This window comes from Lissotriton helveticus, chromosome 10 (assembly GCF_964261635.1).
Source record: "Lissotriton helveticus chromosome 10, aLisHel1.1, whole genome shotgun sequence".
Classification (NCBI taxonomy): Eukaryota; Metazoa; Chordata; class Amphibia; order Caudata; family Salamandridae; genus Lissotriton; species Lissotriton helveticus.
The window spans coordinates 98,317,507-98,345,480 of NC_136071.1; the positions used below are offsets into that span (position 1 = coordinate 98,317,507).

General features: G+C 45.2%; 1 protein-coding gene across 1 annotated transcript in view; it reads right to left on the reverse strand.

Moving 5' to 3' along the window:
• SYNGR3 (synaptogyrin 3) overlaps nt 1–27,974 on the reverse strand; it is a 191,070-nt gene that overhangs the window by 30,492 nt on the left and 132,604 nt on the right. The window contains exon 3 of the mRNA XM_078664857.1: nt 542–684. Within this exon, the coding sequence (XP_078520983.1) occupies nt 542–684 (143 nt within the window). The remainder of the gene's footprint in view (nt 1–541; nt 685–27,974) is intronic.

A 27,974-nucleotide genomic window follows, 5' to 3' on the forward strand; every position in this document is an offset into this window, starting at 1 on the left:
AAAGACATCCCCTTTAACCCTTTATCCACAGTTACACAATCTACAATTTTATATTATGTATCCCTTCCATTTTAACTCAACCTTCTGTTCACAAATGGAGGAGTTATATGGAAGCCATGTACTACACACCTGTCCCCTCCCTGCTACCTTCTGTCAACGCGCTCTGGTCAAACTAACCACTCACATTCAAATAAATTTAAAAAAGCATTGTTGGTATCCTGCCCCCACCCAAACTACTCTTAGCATTCCACCACACCTCCCCACAGTAAAAAGTAACTGATGTCTTGCCACCCACACAGACAAAAAAAGTCTCTTGTTCAAGAATATTACTCGCACGTGGTGTCATGGACTTAACTCAATATATACACACCATCTCTCTCTCTTTGACCAATTTGAAAAAGGAGCAGTCACCATAATATAGATGCAACTTATCGATGAAAGGGACATGTACGCCTTGTAGAAAGGCTTAGCCCCCCTCCCTCCCATTGCTTCCCAATGTCTCCTTGCAGGAGAGGCTAGACATATCAGACAATGTACTTACCCAGGAGAGGATGGAAAAGAAAGAGAAGGCGATGGCCGCCCTGGCTGCGTCGCCTCCCTGCGCTGTGCTGGCGTTGGACTCCGAACGCTGCCACTGGTTAGCCAGGAAGCAGAAGCTGACAAACCACAGGAAAGCCCAGAATCCTGTAACATTGAAAGACAAAAGTGGGTGTTCCTGTGTACTAGAAACCAGGACATAAGCATACAGCATGCAGTGGATGTAATTAAATCCTGGTGCATACCATGACATGTACCATCGGTAATGCCTGCACACAGAAGGGTTGTGGTCAACAACACTTCCCAATTGAGGTTGTTCTACACTTTTGGTGTGGGAGAAGGGGAAGTGCAAAGATTTTAGACACCTCAAAATTTACCTCAACTAGAGTTCCCACATTTACCGGATCAGAGACAGTGAAAACACAATTTATTAAGTAAATGAGCAATCGAGTACTAGATCAATGAACAAAATTAAAAGGTTTTATTTCAGAATTAAAAAATAAAGCGGTACAGAGGCAATGACATGAAGGCTCTCAAAGCACGGTTATACAGAGAATGCAAAAACAGGAATTATTTTAAGTCGCAAGTAGGCAGCAAAATCAAGAGAGTAACGGACAGCACCCCTAGAAGAACAGAAAACTCTTCTCTAAAACCTCTCCCATCTTCCCAAAATCGAGATGTTTCTATTTCTGAATATGAAATTACTGAATCGGCAGACTCACATTGGTGTGAGCAAATGTAACATTTCATCAGAAAATCAAAGCACATGAAAAAAAAATGTTACATTTCCTTAACACCTAATCATATCCCACTAAATAGACTATTTTCAGCACCCTCTATGCTGATGTTGTCTGGAGATGCTAGAACAAATCTAGATACATGAAGAATAACGTGTTATGTGAATGGCTAGGGACTGTGAACCAACGGAAGGACCTTGTTAGATGTTTGGAGCAGAATAACAAGAGAGGAAACCAATACATGTGTCCCTGACTGGTACTGTAAAGTATGTGGGGCAAGAAGGTGGGAGGGGGAAAGCATGAGTTTCAAGATGGTGCCTGTATCTAATTTGTGACCTGGTTAGCATACATAAAAAAAACTCACTTCTACACATCAAAAGGAAATATGTTTCAAAAGCCACATAACTATATCAGTGTATACGCATGAAGTCGAGTGTGAAAATGCAGTCTGCACCTTGTTAATGATGCACAATAAATTGAAACATAAAAATCTTCTACAGTAATCACCAAGGAGAGCTTTTAAATCATGAATCATGTTAAATATATACTGTTATTAATTGATTCACTTATTTTCCACTGTGATGTCATTGTCAGTAAGAGCAGCAATGGACCAAGCAGATGTCTCTATCTTTTATCACAGTTAGAAGAGAGTTGAACACATAGATATACAAACCAAAAGATAGCATCACAGACGAGAGGGATGCTACACCTGTGCTGAGAAACAGAACTACAATACCTTTCGGAAGAACCACACATATTTCACATTTTAGAAAGTTTCACTGACCTCAGAAGGATGACACAAGCCACCAACAATATTTTTATACTTCAGATCGGTTGTAGGACGTTACAACGCATGCCATTACCTTGCATGCCGTTACAACGCATACCTTTACCCCGACTTGCTGTCAATACTATTCCATCTCCAGTGAGTGCAACAGTAGGGAACGTGTTGGAGTTAAATCCAACACCTTCTACCCCCTGCAGCAAGCCTTTCGCGTTGTAACAACATGCGGGGTAATGGCATGCATTGTAACGCATGCGTTGTAATGGTTGTTTCCCTTCAGGTCAGAAATCTCACAATTAATCGAATAACACTGCACCTCAAATATCAACATTCAAGATAGCATGCTACTGGGGTATTCAATTGAGATTCAGGAGGCTTGGAGCCAAGGCATAAATAAGGTTTACTATTGACTATGTAAATGATTCCCTTTTAGATTGATTATGGGTAAAGGTCCAGTATGGGGTTAGCCTGAAACCCTGTCAGGGAACTGTCACTCCTGTAACTTGGTTGAAAAGGAGAAGGCTGTGTTGAAGAAATGATTCTTGCATTAGGCACGAATGATGTGCTTGCCAAAGTCAATGTGCTGCATGCTCCTGGTGCTCCACTTCAAGAATGGGATGGGAAACAGTAGGACTTGCACTTGATGTATAAGAGTACACACTCCTAATTCGGGGTGGTGTCACAATGAACACACCCCTAAATCAGGGTTCTTTTCAACCACACACATTCTTGGACAACCAAGGCCATCACGGAGGCTCATTAATCAAACTTAAAAAGTTTGTCCCACTCCTCCACTAACATTTTTTAATATTTTCACAGTGCAAATTGAGCATTTTCCCCCAAAATATCTTCATTGCTTTGGAGTTTCAGGAACTTTCAAGATTTTATTAGCATGTGTTGCAATCGATACGCAATACTGCATTTATCTCTCAGTACTGCTGAACACTACACGTTTCGAGCACAAACCTTACTCAGGCACACGGAATCGAAGAGGGTTTACACACCAAATTATAACGTTATTGTTTGAACCGTGTCATGATTACTGTAGGCCATTTAGTTAAAATTGAAGATGCACTCAGGACAGGCATTAACAGGAAATTTTGGGCTCTTTTTGTATGATGTATTCTGGCCTGTCCAGGTCGGGTAGTTGCACCGCCACAAGATGAAAATGTGGACTGTGGTTGCGGATTCACGCCAAGCGTCACAGAGGTACAGGAGGGCAGTACATGGACTGGGGACCTTATAGGGGGCCCATGGAATTGCCTAATATACATTTAATCATGTTTGACTGGCAAAATCCAATTGGAGTGATTCCAAGCACTACAAATCCCAGGAGGCTGTCTGATGAACCCATCAAGGGCGGTATTTAAACAACAGATGACGCTGGTGCTTGTTTTGCCGCCTCACTTAGCCTGTGAACAAGGAGCACAAAGCTCCGAAACGCGTAGGGCGTGATATGAATTTCCTGATAATGCTGCTGGTCCAGCTCAATAAAGATTTTGTTGTGGTGTCGGAGTCAGCCTGTCCTGAGTGCATCTTCAATTTTGGACCCTTTTTCTATGATATATATATATATATATATATATATATATAATAGACATTTTCTTAATCAATGCATATTCTCACACACGCTTCAACCTATATTGAAACAACTTCTTTTTTAATGCCACAGAGGTCAAATGTAGAGTTGCTTTTTATCCTCACCATGTCACGGATCTATTAAGGCAGTAGGGGTAGAACTAGTCTTGGGTTAGAATGAATGTTGGTAGAAACTCCCGCCTTGGATAAAGAAGTTGCTTTGAAAGAAAAATGTTTGCTAGACTAGCATCATTTGTTGACAGAGGCAGGGTCTAAGGCAGTGGATTTGAATTTTTTGATGGTGGAATCTTGATTTGATTAATTGCAGCACTCGGTGCGTTAATTATAGGACCTGGAAAGAACCCGACGTATGCAGTTCAGAGTCAAGAGGAATAGGATAATATGATCTCAGCATTTAAGACATTTGAGTTTTACACTCACTTTAAAATGTTTACGAGAAATATAAGTGCTTCTAGGCAAACTGCACACTTCCGGTGAGGCAGTACAAGAGTGGCTATGGCTCGAACTCTGAGGAAAATATAGATATTGGAAAATCTGTTTAGAGGTTCTGAGCATATTCACAAAGATTTCATGAAGGAATGTATTTAAGAGTTCCAAAGAAAGGTATGTGTCTATAATGCTTCCTTTAGCCATCTTTCTTAAAACTGCACTCAAGGCTTTGCGCTCTTGCTTTGGTGGTCAGCTTCTAAATCTGATGTATTCTGTTTTGTTTGGATTGAGTTTAAGGTATTTAGCTGTCATCCAATCGTAGCTTTGATTACGATGGGTACAATCCTAGAGGGTATGGAGCCATCGAGGTTCTGGAACCTGAACATGAGCTGCGTGTCATTCGTGTAATCAAAACAAGTGAGACCAAGGTGGGGAATCAATCCAGTCAGAAGGATAAGGTAGATGTTGAAGAGAAGGTGTGAGATGGAGGAGTTTTTTGGAACACCAGTAGCCAGACGTTATAATTTTTTGTGTGTGTGAGGCTAATGAGATCCATTAAAGGTCGTTGTCATTAATAGCCACATTCAGGAGCCTGGTCAATAGTTGGGTGATGGGCAGTGCGAGATGCAGAAGAGAAGTCTTGTGGGATCCACGCAGTTACTCCACTAGAATCAGCCTCTGTTCTCAGCTCCATGAAGTAAGTATAAATTCCGTCCCTCGGCAAGAGCAGAAACCAACCAGTACATTAGAAAAGATGTGATTTTTTTTCAACTAACTCTAGCATTTGAATGTAGATCACCTTTTCTACAAGTCTAGCCAAGAATAATCCATAACATGTAAATGGCAGAAGAGGGCTAGTGAATGATCATTTAATTAATCTGGCCTATTCCCAGTATTCAAGAACATAAGCATATTGGCCTTTAGCCGAGTGAACTCCTTAAAAATACTGTGAGTTAAACACCCGCTGCTGAGATACGAGTGACCTGTCAGTCGCAAGCGTGAATCCTGCCAAGGTCAACATAGCCTTCCACCCTGTAGAGACTGTTAATGGTAAAACCACATACTTTACAATGCTTTACGTGTGGTATGAAGCACTGCACAGAAAACAAGTCATGGTGTGTTAAATCCCACCTTAGTAATGACCATCTCAATAACAACAGTGCACCATGAAGGGCATCACTTTGAGACACCTCATTATATTTGATATTGGGGTAGACAAATAATATTGAAGAATCTTTCAGCAGCATTCAGTGAATATGCGACAAGTCGGCAAAGACGTGGCTTTTCCAGCCAATTTACGCATAAAACACAACTCTGTGTTTTGCCCAAAGCCTGCCAAGCACCCAACGTGTTCAGCGACAGCCTATGCTATTTTGATGCCAGGCTTCTGTATCAAACCCGCCAGTTAATTAATTCACAATAAGTGTGGATAGCCCGATCTAATCAGTATGCGATCAATGGGTCTGCCCTGCTCTAACTGGGAAACAAAGGATAATTAGTGTTTATCGTTGGCGCTGCACCAGACAGCAAACGCCACACTGGAGATTTGTTACACTTATAGCCTACTTTATAAGCATGTTGACGAAGAGAGACCGTGACTAATACACTCAGTAGAAAATGCAGTTTGCATGGCTGAAGCGTGAGTCTTTTCTGTGCACCACCAAAGCAATCCATAGTTGAGGGGTTTCCATGGACTTTGTTGAGTAATCCCAAAAAGCTATTAATTATAACAGCAAACAGATGATAGAAAGGATATATAGACCCACCCTTCCTGCGGGTGTATGTGAATGTGCATAAGAGTGATGCCTGTGAAAGCTGTAACACTGTATCTTCTCCAGGAAGGAAGGGTGATGTAAAGTTGATGATGTAATGGGCTTCAGGATGGTTGGGCGGATTAGGAGAAGCGTTCTTCTGCATGGCTGGCTGAATGCGCATGGCAGTTTACTACAGAGTTGAGTTTTCTAGTTGGTGTTAGTTGAGAGGAGTCCTCAGGATGTGAGGTTTCAGCGCTCATGATCACTGCCTGTAGCGCAACCAAAAGGGACCCCTGCTCTGCCAGTTTCAATAAGAGTGGCAAGGGTCTGATGGCCTCCCTGGGTGGTCAGATCCTGTTACACCAGGTGCCATAGTCCAACAGAAAGGACCAAACTCAGAGGGACCCAACAGCTTGATGTCCTCGCGAGGCTCCTGGATGCGAAGCGACCAACAGTTACTCTATTGGTGACCATAGGCAGAGTTCAGTACTTTGGTGGACCTAAAACAGACAGGGAAGAAGTGGACTGACATAGGTTTACAATATCACTTGCTGCTTCACCACTTACTAACTGCCTTCTCCAGTCGCTGTTGAGCACTTCTCGCAGCTATAATGGTAATGGGGAGTGGTGCCGCAGAGAATGCGGTTACCTCACTAGCGTGTATATGAGCCACTAGGGCTTGTGTTCTGAGTTACTGTTTAGATGCTCACTTTATGTGTGGTTGCACGCTGCTATCTATAAAGCTGTTGTTCTATGTACAGTTTGCCCTGTTGTGACAGGGTGCAGTGAATATACTTTCTGCCCTGCCAGCTTCTGAATGTGATTCATTTTGTGGAGGTTATGGGATAAAGGGTGTTCAGGAACAACAACCAGAATTTAACACTGTTTACTACATCTATATTGTGAACTTAGAGTACACCCAATATGAGGACTAATAAGAGTGTCTGCTTCTTAGTACTAATCAAACACACAACCAGTGATGCCGGCTGAAGAGGTGCACCGGTGGAGAAAACAGGGATACCTGTTTACAAGAAAAATGATTTTAGAAAATATATTTGGAAAAGTGAAAGTTACTTATGATAACAGCTGTCGTACAGGTTATCCCATTACTGCTCCCTCCAGATTCTTCTCCAGAGATAATCTATGCCTAGCCAAAAAGCCCCAGGGCAGCACATTCATGCCCAGACTCCATGCCCCATTTACAGAAGCTGGATTCCAAATTCCTGGTATTCACTCTCCATACAGAAAGAAGATAACGTCCGCCCACATGAATGTAGTGAATGCTGGTGAGTCATCTGTATTAAGGGTTACCCAGGACTATCAGTACAATGGGTAAAGGGAACTCAGTAATACTCCCTCTCACTTCCTAAATACTTGTGAAAGTATCAAAAATCATCAACATTGAGCAAGAGGCAAACATCAGCCCACACAAGCAAACCCTACAACAGGAAGACCCCAGCACTATGGGCGGACGCGGCTGCAGTGCTCTAACTTCAGCACAGTAACAGGTGAAATGGGAAAAAGGAAGGCGTTTCAACCAAAGCCAAAATCTTACGCTCCAACCTGGATCAACCAAAGGTAGAGAAAGGATGGGAAGGAAAATGTCTCCCCAAAAGAGCCACAGGACCAAAAAGGCAATAGCGTTTCAAAATAATCAAGTGGTTGCCTTCCACATCTTAGAAGGTAGCACCCACATTGTTCTGAAGGAACAAAGAGAGCTTGGCCAATCCAGTAGACATATTACTCACTTTAGGGCCCTGGGGCAAAATGAACTAAGATAGGATTCGCAAAAAGTGGTTGAACTTGAGGCACCGACTTTTTGCAAATCCCACAGTATTTTACCAATCGACCTATATACGAATGTGCTGGTCCACAAAATTCCAAATTGCAGGTGTTCTCAGTTTGACCTATCTCATAATAGTAATGAGGTAGGTGTTACAAATCATATTTAATGGAATAAGTATTCTATTGTGTTTTCGTAATTAAAAACACAGTTGTGCTCAGTAATATGGGGCTTTCTCTCACTTTTCGGACTGGTGCACACATCACTTTGTCATTTCATTGTTTTGTCCTCGTACCCAAGGTGGGACGAGCCCTTGCGGCACCTCGGACCACAGTCAAGGACTGCACCGATAAAGATAAGACTGTGGACTGTTCAAAGAGGAGTCCAGCTATCTCAGCGTCAACTTCCCCACTGGGAGGAGGCTGCACATGACCTCTTCCACAACAATTCCAGGAAACCTATTGTAGGTGGACAATAGGTTATCTTTCTAAATTGGTGTCACATTTCCTTATTGAGTGTGTCTCATTTATTGTTTCTGTATGCAACAGATGCCTAACAATCCCCTCTGATAAGCCTAAGGCTGCTCAAACACAACCACAAATAGAGCACCTTGGGATTGTTAAATCAAGCCCCTGTGCACTAGTAAGGAATACCTGGACTCTCTACACAGTGCACCTCGTTATGGTACACAATATAGAAAGCCAGCTTCCTACAATGAACATAATGTAGACAGATTAGGGGCATTTTTAAAATTGAGAACACTTTAAAAGATATTTCAAGATCCAAATATTGGTTTATTTAAATGACTGACTACAATTCTTTTACTGTATAAGTGTGTATTTTCTATCCTAACCTCAACATCCACTTACCTTGATGAAAAAAATATTGTCACCAAGCACTCCCATACTACGACCTCACAATTTCACAGATCCCTGTGTCTTAAGACTGAATTTCACATAAGCCTGTGTTAAATTACGTCCTTAACATTTTTGTATCTCGTAAAACTCAATTTGAAACACATCATAAAGTTGACAGGAAGATCATGCACAGAGGAGATGCTTTGCACTGTCAATCCCTCCTCATAAATGAATGCCCTACGTTCATAAAAAATGTGTAAAATGAATTGATCATATATTCTGCATGTTGAAGCAGTAGAATGCACTGTTCTAAATCAATAAGGCGCAAAGGAATCGTCAATGCCTGACACGAGCACTTGCAGTGAGTTAATGTTGTCAGCCATATTGTTCCGCTGGGAGTACCGGGCTGCGTAATGAGCAACATAGAATAGCAGCATGTTGTATTTATGGGGAATTAATGGATGCCTTGGGTACCCGGCAAGAGGGAACATGGGTCAATATCTCAGAGTACTTGAGCAATGTGATAAATCCACTTGCTGGTGGGAATGGGTCTCACTAGAGATATGATGCTCTCAATCCTACAAAGCAACTCATTTATGGAACTGACACATTAGATTGTGCTGTCTGACACAGTGCTCTGTGGGTGACTCAGATGTGATCAGCATATCATTCCCACCACTCCATTTCCGCCTCACTGCCATTCTCGCTCCCTTTACTGATCAAATCCACTCTCTTCCCCTCTCTTCTTTTGTTGTATTCCAACAATTTAGCCCTTCTCCCTTCATAAATCCTTCTACTGACCTCCCCCTTCAGCCATTGCTCCCTTCATGCACTACTCTCTTTCCCATTGACAGTTCGTTCGTTACTTGCTCACTGCCAGAATCCATCCACTGTGCTCTACCTTCTAGTCATCCCGTACTTTCTTCCATCGCTCACTTAAGCCTCCCTCAAAATCTCCCTCTTCTATTCTCTGCAACTCCTGATGAAAGTTGATGAAAGTTGATGAAAGAGAGCTTATCATCTTCTGAGGAAATAGCCCTCCTTGCTGCCACCGACGACATCCGCTCCCTCCTTGACTGGGGAGAAACCGCAGTCCTCATTCTAATCGACCTCTCGGCCGCCTTCAACACCGTCTCCCGCCGCATCCTAATCACAAGACTCCAAGGCTGACAGGTATCGTCCGATAAGGCATTGGACTGGATCCACTCCTTCCTGACCGGCCGAACACAGCAAGTGAGACTACCCCCGTTCCTCTCAGAACCCACAAAAAACAGCTGCAGACTGCCCCCGGGCTCCTCCCTGAGTCTCACCCCCTTCAACATCTACATGGCTCCCCTCGTAGCCATCATCAGAAGCCACGGACTCAACATGGCCTCCTACGACGTTGACACCCAGCTGATCATCTCCCTCATCAACAAACCCTCAACCGCCAGAATCAACTTTCACAACAGAATGAAGGCAGTCACTACCTGGATGCAAGACAGCTGCCTCTAGCTCAACTCAGACAAAACCGAAGTACTCATCCTGGGACCCCACCCCCTCAGCCTGGGATGACTCTTGGTGGCCTGCCGCACTAGGAACCCCTCCCCACCCTACAGACCACGCACGCAACCTTGGCATCATACTGGACTCCTCGCTCTCAATGAACCGCCAAATCAATGCAGTATCCTCATCCTGTTTCCACACGCTCTGCTTCAAAAGAATTTCAGATGGCTCCCCACAGAATCCAGAAAGACGGTCACCCACGCACTCATCACCAGTAGACTGGACTATGGCAATGCACTCTACTTGATGCTTCACTCCAGAAACAGCTCAGGAAACTACAGTACATCCAGCCAGACTGGTCCTTGACATCCAGCAGCCACAGCCACGTGACACAACACCTCCGACAATACCACTGGCTCCATTTCAACAAGAGAATCACCTTCAAGCTCCTCACAAATTCCTACAAAGCTCTCCACGACGAAGGACCAGAATATCTGAACCACCTCCTTGCCTTCCACACACTCGGCAGACAACTCCGCTCCGCCCAACTCGCCCTGGCCTCCGTCCCACGGATCCACAAGACCAGAACCGGATCAAAATCCATCTCCTACCTCGCCGCCAAGACCTGGAACACCCAGCCCTTCCACCTTAGGCAATCTGCGTCGTTGACACAATTCAGGAAGGTCCTCAAGACCAGAATCTTCAACTGAAGAGCCACACCCAGACGGATCAGCAGCCCCCAGCGCCTTGAGACCCTCACTCTGGAAGCAGAGACACATACCACTCCCTTTATTGTTCACTTTTGTTCTTCCTCTGTGTAACTCAGATCCAGAACAAGCAGACTGCGACCGCACACATGGCATGTTTTGTGTTGTATACCAACATCAGTGTCGAATCCATTTCTGTTCACTCCCTCCCACAATACCGCCTCAAAATTCAGTGCTGCCTTTCGTTCATTCTGCTTCACCTCCCACCAATCCATGACTCCAACTCTACTTTGATATCTTCCAAATCTCTCATCCATGCCATCTCCCTCTATCTTTTGTATCCCCCTTGCTGGACTTGGCCCTTTCTGCAGGGTCATTCCCAAACGTTTTGCCTTCACCTTCCTGTTTTCTGAACACATTTTTGTTGGCTTTTAGGACTCTGCACACTTTAACACTGCGAACCAGTGCTAAAGTTCTTGTGCTTACTCCTTTAAACATGGTACAATTGTTTTACACCCAATAGGCCTATTTAATTTACTTATATGTCCCTAGTAAAGTGGTGCTACATGTGCTCAGTACCTGTAAATTAAATGCAAACTAGTGGGCCTGCAGCATTTATTGTGCCACCCACTTAAGTAGCCCCTTAAACATGTCTCCGGTCTACCATTGCAGCCTCTGTGTGCAGTTTTAAATTGATATTTCGAAGTGGCAAAGTAAACTTTTTGCCAGGCCGAATACTTCTTTTTTAATTCAAAAAAGTCACCCCTAGAGTGGGCCTTGAACAGCCCAGTGCAGTGTATTTTAAATGTAGGACATCACCTAGTAGTGAAAAACTCCCAAGTTCATTTTTTACTACTGTAAGGCCTACCTCTCCTATAGGATAACACTGGGTTACCTTATTACATTTAATGAGCTATAACTTCGAATTGGGAGCAGGTGACTGGTCAAGTTTGGTGTCTAAAGAATTGCAATTAAAAGCCCTCTTTAATGGTAATATCTGATTTTTTATCACTATTCCGAAAATTCCACTTTCAGAAAGTTTCCCTTTTCTTGTCCTAACTATTTGTTGCTGGCTGGCAGTTGGTCTTTGTGTAGTGCTCTCAGACAGTGAGATGAGCTACTGACAGGATGGGCCCCTCTGAGTTAATAGGAAGGATGAGCTATCACCTGCCACACTTGCACTTGCCTGAGCACTCTCACAAAAGGTTTGACACTGTTCTTTTGTGACGCCAGACAAGCTGGGACCAGAACAGGAGGGACGGGGATGCCAGACACTTAAGCCTCCCTCAAAATCTCTCTCTAGAAGCTTTCTAGACTCCAATGTGGGCACCAGGTATAAATATCGGATGTCAGACCCCAACTCTTCAGTACACTTCTGGACTCTACCAGGAAGGACTGTTGTGCTGCTGAAAGGACTGCCACTCTGCTGGACTGCTGCTCTGAAGGGCTGTTGCCCTGACCTGCTGACCTGTTGCCCTCTTGCCAGGGTAAGAAGGACTGGACATGCATCTCTAAACTAAGGACCCCAAAGTGACTCTAATGGCTATGGCTGGCCTCCAGAAGCGCCAATATAATGGGAGCCCAGGGGGAAAGAAAGGAGGCCGCCCCCCACACAAACTGAAGTTGAGTGGAGAAAAAGCACTGTTATCTGTTGTTTAGTCTTTTTCTTTCTTTTTTTCTCATTTCTTTTCCACTATAAGAGAGAGAGTTACCTATGATGATAATTGGGTATACTGGTAATTGTCAACCAGCAACCCTATTGGCGGTTCTACCGCGAGGGACTCTCTCTCTCCTCCCACATATTTTTCACTGTATGTATAGTGGGTTGTCTGGATGGTAGTGACTTTTTTATTTTTACACACTTTTTAAGAATGACACAGCGAGTGTAGCATATAAGTGGATTACACACGAGCTGGGCATTGGAAAAGTTTAAACAATCCCGCACCTTTGTCACAACAAGATAAGATATCCAGTGTCTTGAGGGTGAGGCCACATTTTGCATACTTTGGCCTCCAGAAGCCTCAGGGACATAAAAGGCTTCCAAAAACCTTGAACTTAGCACCTGGATTGTCATGTGTGACTTCTGCCTCCCAAGTGGTGCCACCCAAGTTCTCGACCCTCGGAAGTAGGCCTGAAGGTGACCTGCCAATCCATCTGTGGACCCAGAAGAACCACTGCATCTCTTCCACAGGGCATCTCCTGTAGAACCGGAGCATCACCTTTGCTGCCTGACCCATCGCACTCGGAGCGGACTCATCTTCTCTGCTACAAAAACTTCCCAGACACCATGGTTTAGCTTCAGCCATCAGAGGTGATGCACCTCTACAAAACGACAAAGCCTCACCCAATGCAGCCCGTCGGAACCGCCGCTGGGCGACACATATCCCAACCCAGCCCTAACATCATCTCTACTGCATGGTGCATCCTCGACCCAGGACTCCACATCTCTTCGCAACCAGGCTTTAAGTTACTCTTGTTCAATGGGCCTCATTGGGTACCTGTAGTTGGCCCACGCTCCATAGCGGTCAGCTTGAACTTGTGATTGTGTCCTAGGCCAGCGCAAACAGATAAGCACAGTTGGCGCTTGGTACTTTTTAGCGCTATTTTCACATAAATCTTTGAACTTGCATATACCCGGTTTTAAAGATTGGATTTTTGTTGTTTTGGTCTTGATTATTTATTCATACTTACTCTATTTTTCTAAATCGGTCTGGGATTTTTCTTGTCTAGTATTTTCACTTTATTACTATTTGTAGTGATGCATAAATAATTTACACAATGCCTCTGTGATAAGCCGTACTGCTCTGTGTTAAACTACCAGAGGGTTGAGCACAGGTTAATTTGGGGTTTGCCTGTGAATTCACACAGAAAAGGATTGTGGTTCCTGCTTGAGTAGGGTTTAAACCCCTCAACCAGAATCCCAATTTATAACACCCCTCTTCTTTAGGCTTTTTCTTACACACAAACCCCCACGAGTTTTATAATGCAGCCAGCTATTGAGGTTTTACACTGTGGTGTAGAGGGGCCCCCAACCCTTCATGACCAATAAATATTTATGAGATATGGGTGACTCAGGGGCCCCTCATCACATTCTGCAGAAGGCACTATAATTTTGTGTCACGCCTCGGGGTTGCACTCTCCCCCAGAAAAAAGGAAAAATGTTGGATCCTTTAAGGGGAATGCACTCCATCCAAGTCTTGTGAAATAAATATGAATCGTCCGCATATAAACATTCATGAAGGGAAACAATGAGTCTAGGCCCTTTTGGTTTCTCACAAGGCAAAGCCTGGATTGCAGAATCTTGGCCTAGCTCTCAGTGTCATTCAGGTCTTCTCAGGCTACCTATCTCTCCAACCCTGAAGCATCTCAGAGAACTGTGTGCTAATTTTGAGAAGGGCTATCATCCCAGTGTAGACCATGGCGCTTTCTGCCACTTGACACACCCAAGGTAAAGGCACAAGCCATTCCAATCCAAGTGCTGGGAAACAAGGTGACTGCAGGGCATAATAAGAGGCTCAAGTGAGGTCAAGTGCCCATCTATCAAACTCTCCATCTGCCCCTGGGATCCTGCTTTGAGGAGTCCTTCTCTGGACAAAACACTGGTGAGAGCATTGTAGAGCACCACTCTTAGGGCCCGATTCACAGAACTAGCTTAAGACAAAATCCTAAACGTACTACCATTTTGGTATTCACAGAAGGCACTTACTCATTTTGGTATTCACAGAAGTTAGGAGTCTTAACTTTAGGACTCCAAAATGCTTTCTGTGAATACCGAAAGTCTTCAAGTTAGGATTGTTCTCACTTTACTACTCCTAAACTGAGAAGAGAAAAATCCTAACTTTAAGACTTTCGGTATTCACAGAAGGCATTTAGGAGTCCTAAAGTTAGGACTCCTAACTTCTGTGAATACCGAAATGAGTAAGGGCCATATGTATCATGCAAATTCGCAATCGCAAAGGCCGAAATTCGCAGAATTTCGTCCTTTGCGAATGCGAATTTGCTAAATGGAATGTATGAAGCAAAATAAGGAATCGCAAAATTTGCGATTCCTTATTTTGCAATTGCATTTAAGGAATCGCAAATTTTGCGATTCCTTAAATGCAATGTATGTAACAAAAAAAATTAGCAATATGCCCTTAAGGAATCGCAAATTACCACCAACTTCTAGTTGGTGGTAGGTGGTAAGTTGCGAATTCCTTGAAAAATGCACATTTTTGCATTTTTCAAAGTGACATGTGACGCACATACATGCCCTTAGGGCATGTATGTGCTCCACATGTGCACCCATGCATATTTCAGGGGTGCAACAGAGTGTCCTTTGGACACCCCTGCACCCTTGAAATTATTCTCATTTGCGATTAGCAAATTGCGAATCGCAAATTGAGAATAACTTCCCATTCATTCCTATGGGCCTCCTGGCCCATAGAAATGAATGGGAAAGTATTCCTTAATTGCGATTCGCAATTTGCTAATCGCAATTAAGGAATTCTAAGGAATCGCAAAAAAAAGCAATTTTGTACAAACATACCCATTTGCGATTCTCAAATAGCGATTTCTTAAAAATTGCTATTTGAGAATCGCAAATGGGTATCTTGATACATATGGCCCTAAGTGCCTTCTGTGAATACCAAAATGAGTAAGTGCCTTCTGTGAATACCAAAATGGTAGTAAGTTTAGGATTTTGTCTTAAGTTAGTTCTATGAATCGGGCCCACACTTTGGACTCTTACCCCTGCATGGACTAACTAAAGCACCAATATAACAAAACATTCTGAACAGGCACAGCTCTTCATCCCTTCATCCACCCAGCCATTTATTCACTGGCCTGTGCACGATGAGAACTAGAACAGACCCTCCTACTGCTGCAATTGGAAGTCCATATCCTTCAAGTCATTTGTAGCACTGGCACCAAGGAGCCTAACACAGGCAGGCACATGGACTCCTTCTACTCTCCTGAATAAAGCACATGCTTGTGAGCTGGTTAGACCACTCGCTCAGCAAGGCGATACCCTCACTCACCCACTCCTGAAAACAATATTCCCATACTTAACAACACCACAGAGGGAAGCACACCCCAAAATCATTGAACATGGCATAAACAACAGACAAAACATGACGACCTAGTTTGCAGAAGGGAAAGGAGCTAGCTAGGATGCTAAGGCAACTCTATAAATAAGCCCTAATATGTGACAGAAAGGCAGAGAAGCATTTCATCAAAACGAAGAAGAAAGAAGGCCTAGACAGACTTTAGGAGGAAGTAAAGAAGGCTAAAGCAGAGCAGGACAACACGAGATGTTGCGAACGGGCCTCATGAGGATGTAGAGATGAGATTGCGTGCTTGGAACCAGGAGTCGGGCCAACGAATGGTTGAATCATTCTGTATCACGCATCATGGCAAGGAGGGCGATTCCAGTAAGTCCTTCTTCTTAAAGTTCCCAATTGCTAACCCAACTACAGTAAGTGGCTCTGTGTTTAGAGCAGAAGAATCTACAATCCACTGATTGGAAATCAGGGGTACAGAACTCGCCTCAAACAAGAATGCCATCCATAAGCAAAAGCTAATAAACTACCAGGACCGAAAGAGTCCTGGTTGACATTTGCTGGTCATCAGTAGAGATTTGACCCAATATTGTCTAATGTGTTAAATGCAGTGGCTATATCTTCTTACTGCCCTCAATCATAACATTCGGCCATCATTGTAAGGCAATTACTCAGACAGACGCTGCAAATTATCGCAAGATCTCACAGCTGGCTGGGGTTGGAAAAAAAAAAAATATATATATATATATATATATATATATATATATATAGTCACACCAGGGACGCGGCACTCAGGATTTGGATGTTTTCAGCTTAATTGTATTAACCTTCAAAGCTCGAACCAACGCGTTTCAGCCTAACCTCTGCTTTGTTCACGTGAACAAAGCTGAGGTTAGGCTGAAACACGTCGGTTCGAGCTTTGAAGGTTAATAAAATTAAGCTGAAAACATCCAAATCCTGAGTGCCGCGTCCCTGGTGTGACAATTGTTGAAATTGGGCCATGGTCCGGCCTCCAAGCAGGCACCAGTAGCAGAGCGCACGGAGTTGGAGGATCACATTGGGAGATATATACACAACCCAGGTTCAGGCAGGGTTAAATTCCTACTAAACAAGCCATGGGCCTCCACTTAATTGGCTTAAAGTATAATCAAATCAAATCAAGAAAGTTGCTGCATACCCAGCTTTTCTGCCTGGGACTTATTTGACAGGAAGCTGTTGTGGGCAGCTGTGAAGTTACAAGGTACTGGAGAACAACGACTTGTAGCCAAAAAGTCCGATACGGGAGGAAAGGTGAGTGTAACAACACTTTTGGCCTAAATGCTGGAGTTCGACAACCTGGGGTTCGACAACAATGTGTACTAGCACCAACCCAATTAATCTTTACATAACTGATTTGAAGCATATTTACAAATATGAACCATGTTGCTCCAAGGCTAGGTTATGAAAAAATGCTGATAATGCCATTCTTTCGACATTGACCAAATTGGCAATAAATCATGCAGTCAAGGGCTTTTGACATATTGTGCGGAAAAGAAGCGAACAAACAATATGAATAAACTATATTGATGATCATATACCAGATGTCTCCGTTGAAACAAATTTTCTCTGTAAATGGTGTACCAACAGAAAAAGTATATCATTCACAGAGAACGCATACCTAGGAATCAGGGGCCTCATTTATGAGGCCTTGCGTCACTTTTACGCTGCCGGTGCGTCACTTTTTGTGACGCACCCGTGTCGTAAAAAATGCACCTTGTTGCGCCATATTTACAAAGTGACGCATCTAGGTAGATGTATCACTTTGTAAACCCCTGCGCCACATTATACCTGCGCCAGGTATAATGTATGCAAGGGGGGCGCATTGACGCAAGGAAGGGTCGTAGAAGTGACGCAGTGAAATCTATGAGATTTCACTGCATCACTTTTAGGACGCCGTTGCGTCAAAATCTTGCGCCTGCCTCACAGCAGGCGTAAGACTGACGCAGGCCGTTTCACATGGGGCTTGCCCCATGTGAAAGGACACATTGCTGGAGTTGCGTCACTTTTGTGACACACTCCAGCAATGCGCCACTTTTGCGCTTAAAGATACGTCAGAAATACTGATGTATCTGTAACTCCTTGCGACATGATGCGTCATACATCAAATATGACGCATCAGGAATGTCGCAAGGAGTGCGCACTGAGAAGTGACGCATCGCTGCTTTCACGCAGCGATGGGTCATTTCTCATAAATGAGACCCAGATTCCTAGCACACGTTTATTTAGGCAAAACAATTCTGGGTAACATAACGTAACATCATGTAACATAACATACAGTAGTGTAATGTAAAATGAAAGGTCCCCCGTAAAAAAAAACGTGGAGTGGCCCCAGAGTCTGACATAACACAGATAATCATTGGCCTTGAGACCTAACAGCCCCCTTGAAGGATTTGGGGGCTCCTGGGCAGGAACCCCCCCCCCCCCCACACACACACACACACACACACACCGCAGGGGTTTGCGTAATGCACTAATAACTTAACGTAACGTAACATTGTGTGTAAAATAACATAGCATAACACAACATACAGTGGTGTGATGTAAAATGATAGCCCCCCCCCCCCAATATAAAATGAAGAGGGGCCCCAGAGTCTCCCATAACAGATATTAATTGGCCTTGAGACCTAACGGAGCCCCCTTGAAGGATCTGGGGGCTCCTGAAGGGTTGGGCAGCCCACCCCCCTCTCCGCAGGTGCTTGGATTATACCCTTAATAACTTAACACAACGTAACATAATATATAGCATTATGCCTGGCGCTCCAAAAAACGACAAACTGAAGGTGTGAATAAAAAATATGTTCGCAAGTTATGATAGCAACTGATCATGTCCACAGGAGCAGGGCAACCCCCACCCACTGAAATACAAATATTCTTACTACCACGCGCCAGGCAGGGGGTAGGCTTATTAAAACCTCTCCCCCCGCGGCCCACTCAGCCTGTCAGCACGCGGATGCTGCTGTTGGCGAAGCATCCACCCACACTCGGCCCGTCTGTGCAAACAGAGCTCAGCCGTGTATACATTCACAGCCTCGGTGGGTGTGTTTGCAGAGTCCCGAACCGCTTTTCTCCATTTGTAGAAAAAACCCGTGCAACTGGGGTCTGTGCGCCTCCCCACGTCACGCGGCCCACGCAGAGGAGCGTCTGCTATGGAAAGGTGTTTCCATCAGCACTCTAAAGGAAGGCAAGCTCAGAGCGGCGGTGCCAGTGTGTGAAATGAGTCACAGCCCGAGATGGAACTGAAAATACTCGGGGAACCCAAAAACTCGGTGTCAAGGCCAGGGCTTCTTAACAGCATTATAGGCCACCAGGCAAAGCAGTGCACTGACAACCACTCACAGGAATAAAAATGTTTAACGTAAAATTGGTGTTAAATTCTGGTCTGCCTTGGAGCCCCTAGATTCGTGGGGCCCCGGTGCCCATGTTAACTCCTTCGATGCTGATGACGGAACCGCTCCGTCATCAGCTGCGGTGGCCCTGTGCTGATGACGGAGCGGTTCCGTCATGGCCCGCGGCGCGGATTCGACGCCTGCGCTGGGCATTCCATTGAGCGGGCGGGGCCATGACGGAACCGCTCCGTCATGAGCACAGCTCAACCGAGGCTGGTGACGGAGAGGTTCCGTCATCAGCATGGGCGCGCCGCGCGGCCGCCCCGCCCCCTTAGCGCTGCGGCGGAATAGCCTCCGCAGCGAAGGTGTTAAGACATCGCTGGTCAAGGTGACGCAGCGTAAAGGGGGTGGAGTCATGAAAAGCGGAGTCTTACAGTCAATTTATATGTTTTTTTTTTTTCACTCTATGGCAAAAAAACGAATGAAATAAAACACAACCAATAAATATAGACGAAATCGCTTCTATATTTTCAGAAGGACATGTCCAGCCGGACAGAGGTCTTTCAGGTTTACTTAATAAACAAGATTCGTCAGAAAATAGAAGTTAGGAATACCTTCCACAGTACCCCTATGTGGTACACAAGCCTGTGCCCAACACTCACGGGGTGATTACAGTTGGAGAAAACAGGAAAGGTTCAAGGCAAAACAAACGTTTTTCTGTTTACATACAAATTACACAGAAAATATCAAGCTGCACCATTACATAAAATCAATCAATCAGATTTGTATCGGGTGCATGAGCAAGTCGACGGCGTTTCGGTTCCATTAAGGAATCATAGGAACCATCATCAGGACAATTAAATACTTTGCCTTTACACTAAACCTCAATTTTGCCGAGGCAGTGCGCGTTAGGGCACAGATAGATCAATACTTCTCGATGCCCGGACCAGTCGCCCACAGTGTGGCGTCAGGTTAGCCAGTATACGCGATCGTAACCGGACGACGCCAGGGCAAGCCGATTGCTTCGGTCATGGAGTGTTTCCCTGGCGTCCCCGTGAGTGTTGGGCACAGGCTTGTGTACCACATAGGGGTACTGTGGAAGGTATTCCTAACTTCTATTTTCTGACGAATCTTGTTTATTAAGTAAACCTGAAAGACCTCTGTCCGGCTGGACATGTCCTTCTGAAAATATAGAAGCGATTTTGTCTATATTTATTGGTTGTGTTTTATTACATATGCATGGGACCACTGTTGTTTCCATAAAATTGTTCCCCGAGGTCCCTGCCTGACTGAATTGGGGTCCCTTGTTGTTAAAAAGTGGACAAGGCAAATGAGACACGAAATCGTAATTGATCATAAAGAAGCTGCATTTTAAAATATTTTATGCGGGTAAGGCACCTGCTACAGAGATTTTTGCGTGCCCAGCAGCTAATAATGGTAAGATAGCTTTGTTGATAATGCACTTGCTGGAGAGATCTGTGTTTTGTATAATCCCAGTTTTGACTCATAAAGTAGCATAGAGCAGTGCTTCCCAAACGTTTTACAAAAACGACCCATTTTTACAATAACAAACTTTTGCAAACTCTCCTAGCTTTAATGCTGTGATTACTTACCGGTAATAGCATTACTCGGAGTCCTTCTCTCGCTCCCCCACCCTTACTTCCTGTTCCGTACCAAGCCCATTCACTAAACAGTTGGGCAATACGAAAAGCGCGGGAGGGAAGGCCTGAGTCATCACGGTGAGAGAAGGAGTCAGAGTAATGCTATTACCGGTAAGTAATTGCAGCATTACGCCTTTGTCCTCCTCATTGTGATGACTCACTTAGTGAGATGTACCCAAGCCAATAAGTGGGCAAGGACAACTGCACAGAAAATGTAAACACAAGTTTAAGCTACTGGCAAAATACAGTCCACAACACAAAAGGCAACACCAAGGGACCCAATAAATCTGGACTCACCAGACCCTGGACCACCTCACAATGAAATCCAAAGGAGAAGGACCTGCCGAAGAGGCAATCCGACACACATCCAGCAAAGAAGCACCCTGCACCCCAGCCATGGAAGCAGCATGCCCCAAGCAGACCACCCCTGTATCCCCAGAGGAGAAAACAGACCAAACTGCTTATATGCAAACAGAATCTTAACCAGACCCACTGACCCACCCCCCAGTTGAAGGCAGACCCCCTATAAAAGCAGGACCAAAACACACAAAGCGGAGGAGATCCGAAACTCCAGCATCTGCCCAGGGAGATCAACACTGCCCTCTGCATTTCAAGGAAAGAACACTGGGAGAAACACTGTATGCTAAAGAAAAAAAACTTAAATTCGAGCACAAAGCCTGGACCCAACCAAAGCACAATGCAGGCCACAAACACCGGAAAGAATTTGATATTTGAACCAGTTGTTGTTAAATGGTTGCACAGGTTGATGTTGTGGTGGCGACGAGCGATGTTGTGGTGGCGACGAGTGATGTTGTGGTGGCAACGAGTGATGCTGTGGCGTTCAGTGATGCTGTGGTAGCGCATAGTGATGTTGTGGTGCCCCTGAGTGATGCTGTGGTGGTGCTGAGTGATGCTGTGGTGATACGATAGATAGATAGAGTGAGTGCGATAGATAGACAGATAGATAGATAGAGTGAGGGCGATACTTAGATAGATAGAGGGCGATAGATAGATAGAGTGAGGGCGATAGATAGATAGAGTGATGGCGATAGATAGATAGATAGAGTGAGGGCGATAGAGAGCTAGATAGAGTGAGGGCGATAGATAGAGAGAGTGAGGGAGATAGTAAGATAGAGTGAGGGCGATAGAGAGATAGAGTGAGGGCGATAGATAGAGTGAGGGCGATAGATAGATAGAGTGAGGGCGATAGATAGACTGAGAGCGATAGATAGACTGAGGGCGATAGATAGAGTGAGAGCGATAGATAGACTGAGGGCGATAGATAGAGTGAGGGCGATAGATAGAGTGAGGGCGATAGATAGAGTGAGGGCGATAGATAGATAGAGTGAGGGCGATAGATAGATAGAGTGAGGGCGATAGATAGATAGAGTGAGGGCGATAGATAGAGTGAGGGCGATAGATAGATAGAGTGAGGGCGATAGATAGACTGAGGGCGATAGATAGAGTGAGGGCGATAGAGTGAGGGCGATAGATAGAGTGAGGGCGATAGATAGAGTGAGGGCGATAGATAGAGTGAGGGCGATAGATAGATAGAGTGAGGGCGATAGATAGATAGAGTGAGGGCGATAGATAAGAGTAAGGGAGATAGCATTTTTATCATGTATTCGTGTGGTATTCTGTCTGGAAGACAGAAACACACTGTGTTGTATTTTAAAAGCCAACATGCTTGTTTAGTGTGACTCGCTTTTAGGAACATTGCGGTACAGTAATATGGTGCTTCGCAGGTCATCACAGTACCTCACACCTTCTTGTGAATGATAGCTAAGCCTCTGGCTAGGATTAGGACAGTTTGTTTCCCGCAAGAACATCGCTCATGTGACATGTGATCTTATACGTTTCCTCACGCTGGTGGCAGAGGGACATGGTGCTTCTACTATCCCCATGGTACATTCCCTCCCGAGCCGCAGCAGGCTCGGTCGGGGCGAGCCGCTGACATCCAGTCCTCATGTAGGGAGGCATAAAACGGCCTCCCGGGCTTGCTCTGCTGTCAGGCGGGAGCGAGGCAACCGAGTCTGTGACAGTCCGCTCCCTCACAACAGGGGGTGGATACTGTAAGCGGTCTTTGGAGAAGGCACCAAACCCAGCCAAGAAGCTGCAGCACAGAGGGGGCACCTTAGGGGAGAACAGATGTGTTTTCTGGATACTCAACTGTGCCACTTAAGGTGCTCCACACGGTGGGATTGTAGGTGTGGCACTTGCCTCAATGCAAGCACGGAAAATGCCCCCGTCAGGTACTAAAATCCAGCCATTATTGGGGTACAGTATCTGATATCTTTGTGCCTTGTTGTCACTGCACCTGCTGCGCCATCCAACGCTATGCCACAGAATGTGTGCAGAACATGTAAACAGATACCCTAGGTTAAGGACAGGGCAAACTCCCGTTGTAACACTATAATATACATACACGACACGGAGACACGTTTTTAAAGCGCACTTTCATCTCAACCTGGCTCTTGGAGCTATAGGACCTCACCTTACCCACACGTGAAGGGTGAAAGGTTGTGTTGACCCGCTAGAACTTGTAATTGTGTCCAAGTAACACATGTCCATATATATAATGTATCAGGTATGCACCAGCTGTTCTGTGCTATTTCTCTTTATCTTCTATGCCCCCGTCGAATAGAGGCTCGCGTGTGTGCCCACGTCGCTGAAATACAGATGGCCAGTACCTCGCCGTTCGGCCTTGGCGCCTCTCCCGCGGCGGGCCGACTCCGGAGCGCTTGCTCCTGCCCTCTGCCGATACTGGGGCCTGCTCGCATTCTCTCCCCGAAGCTCGGGAGCAACTATTGATCACAGGCTAGCCTCGACTTTTACCCGCCCGCCTCTGGCGGGTAAAGGAAGACCAGAGCCGGTGCCCTCACACGCAGCAGCTGGTGGGAGGGCTTTTTCAACAATTATGCGCTTGTTCCGGCCGGGGGCTCTCCGCCACTTGGTCCGCGATGTCCCCTGCGGTGCAGCCCCACAGCCCGGTTCCCAGCTGTTACGTGGCAAGAGGCAGGTGTACACTGCAGTGAGCAGCAAGCCAGGCCCAGGGGTGCAGTTGGGGCTCGCTGCTCCCTACACCCTATTTATTCAATGTGGCACCAGCCAGCTCACAGTTCTAAAGAGCAGTGGCAATCTCTGGCGATAGAAAGGCTAACAAACCACTACCATCCATACACAGCACACGCCATGCCTCCTCTAGCGCTACTTTTTCTTTAGCCCTCTCCTCGCCAGCGCACAACTCTGCATTCAGTTCACTTAATCTGCGAGTGCCCTCCACAACACCTCCCATCCCTCACAGCTTCTTTTCTTAGCTCTTTGCTTACCAGCGCACGGTGATGCTTTCAGTTCACTGAATCTCCCTGTGCCTCCCAACGCGCCAGAAACCTTTGTGCTCCCCCAGGCCGCTTCACGCCCCTTCCTTGGTCTGTATCACGTAATTACCCATGCATGATTTTGGGGGTTTTCCAGACCGAATAGGGGGAGCCGGCAGCCTCTATCCCAACGCTAGACTGTCGCTGACGCCGTGACCTTCTTGCTTGCAGCTGCTCATCAGTGTCAGCATATGTTGTCCAACTCGTTGTTATTAGGGTTAGGCAGAGTGCTATCCTGGCTTCCGGCACAGTTTATCGGTACTTGCTGGTGCTGGCAGTGTCACATGTTATTGCACTTTTATCCCTCCGTGTTGCGGTTTCACTTTCGATTCTGCTTGTCTTGATGGCCATCTTGCCGCTCTACCCAGCACTCTCCGTATGTATCTTGATTTTCCATCCAGTACTTGCTTTTGGTGTCTTTGTTTCAGGGCCATCGGTTGCTGTTGCTGTTCCGATGCATTGAACTTCCTTTTTGACCCCTTTTCCTTACGAGGCTCTTTCTGGACTGCTGTTCTTAGTCTCCGATCCGACAGACCGATGTTCTTAGGCAGCCATTTGCTCTGCAGTGCAGTTCCCTAGGGGAAGTGCACCGCACCGTCGTCTGCCATCGTCTTGAGGAAATCACCAGCCCGGCTAGGAAGCCAGGCAACCTATGTTGGGACGGGGGCGGGGCCTCAAGAAGACAGCAAGCAGACTGGAGCCTACCCCGCGCTCCTGCGCGTGAGCATGTGAGCCTGCGGGGCTCCCGTGCTCATGGAGAGCCGAGCCTGAGCCGCTGACCCTGCACACCTGAAAAAGAAAGACCGGCCTGGAGAGCAGCGGGGGAGTCCTGAGTCAGCCCAGTGAGTAGGGGGACGTGAAAACACTTTTTTTGTGCATCAGGCTTGCGAGACAGGCGATGGGCACTTCGAGTGTGTGGATGCGCGCGTGTGACTGTGTGTCTGTGCGCGTGAGCCCGTGAGTAGGTTGGGGGGGTGCGTGTGTGTGTGTGAGCGTGTGTGTATGCTGTGTGCGCGTGTGTGTGTGTGCGCATGTGTGTGTGTGTAAGCCCGCGTGTGTGTGTGTGAGCGTGTGTGTGAGCGCGAGCGCCCAGGAGAGTCAGCTGGCCAGCAGAAGCGCGTCCTCGCGATCAAATTGCCGAGGTAATGCGCGTAACCACCCCTCTCAGCCATTCCCAGGAAACCCACCACAATAGGTCTTTCGCTGGAGCAGCGCTATGCGCTGCTAACACCAGCGAGACCTAAAAAATAGATTAGTAAGTGCTATATAAATGATTTGTGTAATTACTCCTGCAAACGATAGATCTGATATATGTACAGTACATGTATATTTCAAGGGCTGGACAAAGTCATGCACTTGCCTCCTAAACGTAGTTTCTCTTAAGTACTTGTGAAAGGTTGTGGGACCTTTATCCTGTTCCTTCTGTAAACGAGCCATCAATTGTAAGAAAATGTGACTCAGCATCCACACCCCAACAATTTTTTGTTAGTAACAACTTTGTTAATAACAGCAGTAACCGAACATCAAATTGCACAGACTCCCAGAATATTTTTCTTAATAAAAAAGAGAAGCCTTATTCATTCATTCTTCTTGGATTTTTGCTGTATCCAAAGTGTTTGGTCCAATAGAACTTCTTCAGGACTCGTTCAATGTATAGCCTTGGAATTTCAACTGAAAGTTCTCCACTCAAAAGTGCTAAAAGGTGAGCTGTTTCAATATTCTGTATATACGCTAAATGTTACAACAAACTGATCCAAGAGTAGAAGAAACTCGATGACAAGAGAGTAACCAGACATCAACTTCTAAGTTATAAAATCAATATTTAAATAAAGATTTAATAATCCATTGATGGATGGGGTCTTGATGAAAGCAAGCAAAATGGTTCAATGTCAGAACCTGTGAGGCGTGGGGTATGGTAATTCCCACGGACGTTTGAGTAACTTTTTTAGATTGGTTTGCAAGAACTTTTAGCGTATATATAGATTATTGAAACAGTGCACTATCTAGCGCTTTTGACTTTTGAGTGTGGAACTTTCTGTAGAAATTCCAAGGATATACATTGAACGATCCCTGAAGATGTCCTATTGGACGAAAAGCGTTGGCCTAGGTGCGGAGTCACATTTCCTTTGAATCTGATGGAGATTTGTCTCCTGGTTTTGGAAACAAAGATTGCTGGTCCTCTAGACTCGAGCACCACAAAGGTTTGAATACCAAGCAACCCTTGTATGTGTTGTGCGTGGTATCCTTGTGCCGCAGCCTCTTCTTTGTAAATTGCAAGCCATCAATTGTATACAGTAAGACGTGTTCTCAATTAATGACATGGGTCAGGGTGTTAACTCGGGCTAGTGTCACAACTGCAGGAGAACTTACAGGAGAGACCTATGAATGTTAGGTCACTTCCTAAACACGCCCTGGATATATTATGCATAATTTGTTGGCAGGCCAAAATCTAGATTTTCTCTTTCTTACTGAAACTTGTTTAAAGGAATGCTGCAATCCAGATATAGCTTTGGGGATTCCTGTGGGCTACACTATACATTGTGCCGACAGAAAAGGAAATAGGGAAGGGGGCTTAGCTGCTGTTTTTCGCAATACCTTGGAGTGATCGGTGTTTCATGTTGATAAATCAGAAGAAGCAGAAAGCCTGGATTTCTGCCTGAAGTTTTCACAGCAAGATGCCTTTTCCGGTATTTTGAATTATTGTCCTCCTGGTCCCTATTATCAATTTCGGATTCAGTGCTAGAGCCCATGGCTCCCTTTTTGCTTCAATATTCAAACTTTACCATTTTAGGTGACCTTAATTGTAATCTTCATGATGCAAAGAATGTTGCAGCCAGGATTCCTATCGATCAGTTAATGACCCTTAATCTTGTTCAATTGGTAACCGGCTCGAAACAGCAAGCCGGCCATACGCTGGATCTAGTTTTCACTAACCTGCAGTCCCTTCAGGTCAGTGATTCTAAGGTTCAGACATCGACAGACCATAAGTTTGTCCTATTAACTCTCGCATAGAATCTGGTCAGATCTAGGAGTCGATCCATCGAAAGGATGAATCCTATGCATTGTCTTTGGGTTAAATGACATGCCACCTGCTTCCTTCAACAGCTGCTTGTTCTTCTCCTTCTCTTACGGGAGATGTAACCAGAGATCCTAAACTGTTTTAATCTGCCTCAAGGGCTCAGTCATCGGAAGAAGTGAGTTCGCTCAAGCCCCTTCCTTTCACCTCTCTTGACTTGGCTCTAGACAGTTAGAGCACCCTTGGAGGGCTACATACTCAGATAGAGAGATGTATCAGACTGCCTTAAAAAGATATCATAAATCCATTCTAGAAGTTAAGAGAATGTGCTTTGCTGCTAAGATAGAAGCAGCAATAAATGATTATCATGCAATTCCTATATCTCCAAAGACTTTCTTCAGCCCCAAATCTGTACACCTGTTCTCGATCCTTCACAAGAATTGTTTTACAAGCTGGCAGACTTTTTTGATCAGAAGATCGAAACCATCTGTGCTAGTTTCACTCGTAATGTAACTCAGAAGGTGCAGCTAAAAGGGTCCCCTTGGACTGTTCTATGACACCTTCTCTTACAGATTTCAGCTTGATACCTTTGGTGCACGGTGAACAGGCTATTAGTAATTGAAATTCAGGATCTCTGTCAGACTCTTGTCCTCCTTGTGCCATAAAAAAAGGTTACTGAGGTCAATAATCTGATCTTTAAATGTATACCAATCAATCTCTTTTCTCTGCTTTTGTTCCTGATAATTGGAAACTACCTTTGCTAAACCATTACTCAAAAATCTAATGATGATACAACGATCCTGTTTAATTTTAGAACAATATCTCTGCTCAAGTTTTGGAGAAA